This window comes from Cottoperca gobio, chromosome 14 (assembly GCF_900634415.1).
Source record: "Cottoperca gobio chromosome 14, fCotGob3.1, whole genome shotgun sequence".
NCBI classification, from domain to species: domain Eukaryota; kingdom Metazoa; phylum Chordata; class Actinopteri; order Perciformes; family Bovichtidae; genus Cottoperca; species Cottoperca gobio.
In genome coordinates, this window is record NC_041368.1 from 23,397,975 (window position 1) to 23,402,870 (window position 4,896).

The 4,896-nt window shown below is 40.5% G+C and overlaps 1 protein-coding gene across 1 annotated transcript; it reads right to left on the reverse strand.

Moving 5' to 3' along the window:
- Nucleotides 1-676: 676 nt before the first annotated feature.
- Nucleotides 677-4,703, reverse strand: LOC115018440 (ELMO domain-containing protein 1-like). The gene is made up of 3 exons (XM_029447360.1): nucleotides 4,269-4,703; nucleotides 3,540-3,673; nucleotides 677-3,311 (listed from the first exon to the last, which is right to left on the reverse strand). The coding sequence occupies exons 1-3, from the start codon at nucleotides 4,373-4,375 to the stop codon at nucleotides 3,136-3,138; spliced, it is 417 nt and encodes a 138-aa protein (XP_029303220.1). The 5' UTR covers nucleotides 4,376-4,703; the 3' UTR covers nucleotides 677-3,135.
- Nucleotides 4,704-4,896: the final 193 nt, after the last annotated feature.

The window sequence follows — 4,896 nt, forward strand, 5'->3', positions numbered from 1 at the left end:
TGGACTCACAGAGACGTCTGTGTTTTATACGTTAAGGGTCAATAAAGAGTTTGACAAAGACGACCAGGAATGTGTAGCAAAGGGAGTAAACCAGTTGAAGGGCCACAGGGGCCCATTGTTGATCTCATGCTTTCAAAATATGGCTCTGATAGTTTAAAATATTTACAAGAATGGTGTGCCAATGTTATTTTATACTATTTTAATTCTGCTATTTTAATTCTGCTATTTTTATAATGGTACTTCAGACTTATTTACATCATCACTGTGATTATTGTTCTGTAAATGATCTTATTCTAATCTTGTACTAATTGTTATGTGTTTGCTGTGAAGCACTTTGTGCTGCAATTCTTGTATGAAAGCTGCTATACAAATAAAGATTATATTATTATTATTATAATATAATATAATATTAATGTATTAATCTATCCAGAAGTATTTTAAGTATCTCAAATTGGCTCGACATTTACAAGATTTAATCTTACATGTATTTGTTAGTGATAAAAACTATAATAATAAACTATAATATGTATTATATAATATAATAATATAACACATTCTGCATAATGAGTACAGATTTTGAATGCAGGACTTTTACTGGATTATTTTTATTATTATTATGTTTACAAAAGTAATACTTCAGAAGTAGCCACAAGAATAGAAAATAAATAGCCAATTGTAATTTTAACTGACATTTAGTCTTTATTGTGGTCTCAAAAGGTACAACACAGACAAATGAAGCACACAATTACAATATCTATTAGTACTTTAGGCTTTATAGAAGAATACAGAACGCCGTATCAGTGACAGTAGAAATACCTTCATGCAGATTGTGGTTTTAAAGCAGGATGTACAGCTGCTGTATCTAACTTCATCCACAGTATACTCCTAATACCACAAATTACTTTAGAATCATAAAAAGGAAACTGCTTTTTTATTTTTTTCACTATGCAAAGCAAAACGAAACGCGAGCATGAGATGAGACCAGCGTCGACATTCACCGAAGTAAACAGCTGCTTAACACTGACAGGAAAGGAAACGTTCACTTCAGTGGGACAAAGTTATTCAACGCTATTAAAACACAACCAACAGTGCAAGCATGGCAGTAACATGACAGTGTACATTAGTCCGAGCTGTCAGCATCACGCATGATCGCTCGTGAATGTTAAATACACATGGTCACATCAAGTGAAGACGCGTGTCAGGTGATTTATCTCTCAGGGGAAAGTAAAGGATGTGACTCAGAGCTGAGATAACCATCGAAGTGACGCTCCCCATTAACCAGACGCCGGATGATGAACAAGATAAAGCAGAGAGGGGGAACATGTTTCTGCTGCACAGAGTTATGTTTATCTTTCAGGGTTTCCTCTAAGTGACTCTAATATGTGTGCAGCTGGAGATATGTTTGAAGAGGAGGGGAGATTCTAGATGTGTTAGTCTCATATTGTGAAAGCAGCATTAACCTTGGCGGAGGTTTGCGCTCCCCGACTCAGTCTAGATTGTTTCATTTATTTTAAATATTTATAATAATTATTTGATTTATAATCTTAATGGGGCTTTCTGGGTAAAATAAAGAAAATAAATAAAGACATTAAATAATTAGTCCACAGTGAGGAACTGACGTGACATGGAAAAACACTTCCCCCACGTTGACTGGCTGGTCAACGCCTCCATCTTTAGCATTTTAAATGTCCACCGTCAGCTCTCTGCTGTTTTAAGATCTACCACCTAATTAATTATCTCTTTTTACATTTAACGTCTTATTTCTCTGGTTGCTGCCGTTTTAAAGCTTCTCTGTGTCGCAGTTATCGGAACATTAAGAAGTTATTAAAGAGATCGTGGAGAGCTAAGACCACTTGTTACTTCCATTAAGCTTCACACTAATTACACAAAGTCTTAACGTGATGTTTGACTTCTCCTCGTGCAGCAGCTACGATCAGCTCTGAGTGAGGAATACTTCAGGCAGGCATGGTGCACGTCACAACATTTAAAACACATGTGCACTGAAATGAATGTAAATTATTGCTTTGGCTGATACAACAGTGGACACAGTGTCACATTCAGTGAAGTGAAAGATAATCAAACAATCGTAGACGTGAGCGTGTGAGGAACATTCAGAACAGAAGCTCAAAGCAAAAGGCGAAAACTTTCTGCAAACCTGGAAGAAACAATGTTGGCGGGACTTTAAAAGTTAAGTTCTTTTAGTTTCCAAACTAACGCTACACATTCCATACGTGTAACTTAACAATTCAATACTTCTGAACATCATTTTGCAGGTTTACAAAACATACATTAGCGCTGACGAGAAACAAACTGCTGCTGTGATTGTAAGTTCTCCACATTCGATATTTTGGCAAGGAGAAGTCTTCGGTGTTGATGTCACGACGACATCACAAATACAATCTACATGGATTAGCGAACACAGACGAAGCTAAGAGAGGAACTGGCCCTGTATCGTTTAATAGCTTATGATTGAATCAGCGCCTGCAACATTTCTTTAAACGTACATTATATATCTATAGCTCTTCATTTGGAATACAAAATATTGGTTTTGACACGTTTGACCTCGTGTCTGAAAGCCCGACGAGCTAATTGCCAAAATATTCTGAGCTGATATCTGCTGAAATCTAAAAGAGGGGTTTTATTATTTAGCTGAGAAAGTAAATTTGGTGTGTTGAGAGAACATGAGCACAGGGTCCATCACTGAGGCGTAACGGCTGAGATACAATCGTCATGGATCATTAAAGCAAAAGATGAGTGTGGTGCAGCCTCCTCATGCACAGCTACAATCGCTATGGTCATCTCTGATGCTGGTGGTGTAACGCTGCAGTGACGGCGTAGAGGCAGTGTGTGTGTACATGTGTGTGTGTGTGTGTGTGTGTGTGTGTGTGTGTGTGAGAGAGAGCTTTTGGCAGTGACGCGACATGACGTTAGCTGGGACGAGGTGGGCTGAGCAGAGGAGGAAGAGAGTCTCCCCAGATGTGTCCAGATGTTTAAGGAACCATCGACGTGAGGGGGAAGGGTTTCAGATTTAATTATGTGTTGATGGCCGACCGGACATCCAGGAGAGAGCTCTGTGGGGGATGAAGGGGTCAAAGAGGGATGTGTGTGTGTGTGTGTGTGTGTGTGTGTGTGTGTTTAGAGGTTGACCAGGTGGAGGTCGGAGGCGGAGAAGTGGGGGCACAGAGCCATGTCCGGGTTCTTCAGCTGTCGCAGGATCCTCCGGTGGAACTTGGAGCGGACCCGGTTGAACTCCATGATGTCGCTGGGATCCTCCTCCACCCAGAAACGGTGAAACTCGTGCATCAGGTAGCCTGAAGAAAAGACACTCAACATTTCTACTCTCATTCTGTATATGATGTGAATCATGTTATTAATGTTACTGTCAGTATTACTATCCTGTCACTACCAACACATTAACCCTTTAATGAGTCAAAAGAATCACTTTCTGTTTCTATTCTGTGGTTTTACTTCTTCCATCTCTGTCGGCCCTCGCTTTAACGCTGAATGATGACCAGAGGACAGCTTAATATTGCACTCACAGAAGGTCTGCTGGACGTGCGTCAGGCTCGGCATCTCTGGAGCGACGTTGTACAGGTGAGTCTTCAGCGCTCCGCTCACCAGCAGAGAGTACGCCAGGTCTGTGATGTTGATGCCCACGATGGCAAACGAGTATCTGGAGGGAGGCGACACAAATACAGATGTTAGTGTATTAGCATTAGACATCATTTCCCATAAGACATTGCAAAAAAAGAGTGAAATATGACTTAAGTTGGTGGACCAAACCAATCCATATGTGTCACAGGATTAGTAGTTTGTTTTGTATACTTCCTAATTCATAGTTCATCTTCTAATAGCAAGTGTTGTAGTCGATGCCAATTTGGTTTCCACCCGTGCAGGTCATGCTGCTCGTGGGTTAAATAAAAGGAGCGCGCCCTCTTTGTTTCTCTGTCTGAGCTTTTGTCTTCGTCGTTTTGGGAAATTGTTCGACGGATCGACGGATCACAACTAATGTGATTCCAATTAAACACATAAACTGTATGTGTGTGTGTGTGTGTGTGTGTGTGTGTGTGTGTGTGTGTGATGTGGATGACAGTGTGGGCGTGAGAGGAAACCAGTCATGAACTATCCCTTTAGTAAATTGCAGTTTACAGCTCGCTGCTCTGCTGCAGAGTCCTCACAATACTGTGTGGGATACACACACACACACACACACACACTCACACACACACACTCACACACACACGTACAGCACATGTGCAGACACTCACCCGATAGCTTTGTCGATGTTCTTCTGCTCCCATTCAGGCTTGTTTATCTCACTGTGAAGCACAAACACTTGAGTTACGTTCTGTCTTCTGAAAGTAACTTGAATCATTTAAATGTTTAATGTTTCTTGTGGAAAAGTTTGTTTACATGGATTTAAAATATTCTGTATTGCTTTATAGTGAAGCAGTGTCCCAGAGGATTCCTCTTAAAGTCATGTTTAACTCATTTAATCTGTCAACATAATACACACACATATACCAATTGTGATTGATGTCTTTTGCAATCACTAAACATATTATTACTTTTGCTATTTGTTCAAACTCAAACGTTCTTGCACGCCCATCAATATGTTAGTATCCATTCGGATATTGTGTAAAATAAGAAGCAATTCAAAGCGTCTGCGTGTTAATGAGATGACAAAGTGCAGTTTCTACATTCATGAAAAACATCAGCCAGAAAGAGAAAGCTATGACGTGAAAAGAATGAAAGTGAAGTACCTTGGCGTTGTGTGTGTGCTCCTACAACAGTGCATGTGAGAGCGGGAGGCATGGGCAGAAAGGTGGAGGTGGAGGTGGAGGTGGAGGTGGAGGCGGAGGTGGAGGTGGAGGAGGGGAAAAAGAAAGAACCTTC

Bases quoted from the DNA above. Each gene is read 5' to 3' on its own strand.
- LOC115018440 (XM_029447360.1), bottom strand. From the start codon at position 4,375: ATGATTCAAGTTACTTTCAGAAGACAGAACGTAACTCAAGTGTTTGTG. The intron at 3,674-4,268 runs GTGAGTGTCTGC...GCCTCCCTCCAG, and splicing joins AACATCGACAAAGCTATCGG to ATACTCGTTTGCCATCGTGG. The intron at 3,312-3,539 runs GTGAGTGCAATA...TCTTTTCTTCAG, and splicing joins GCACGTCCAGCAGACCTTCT to GCTACCTGATGCACGAGTTT.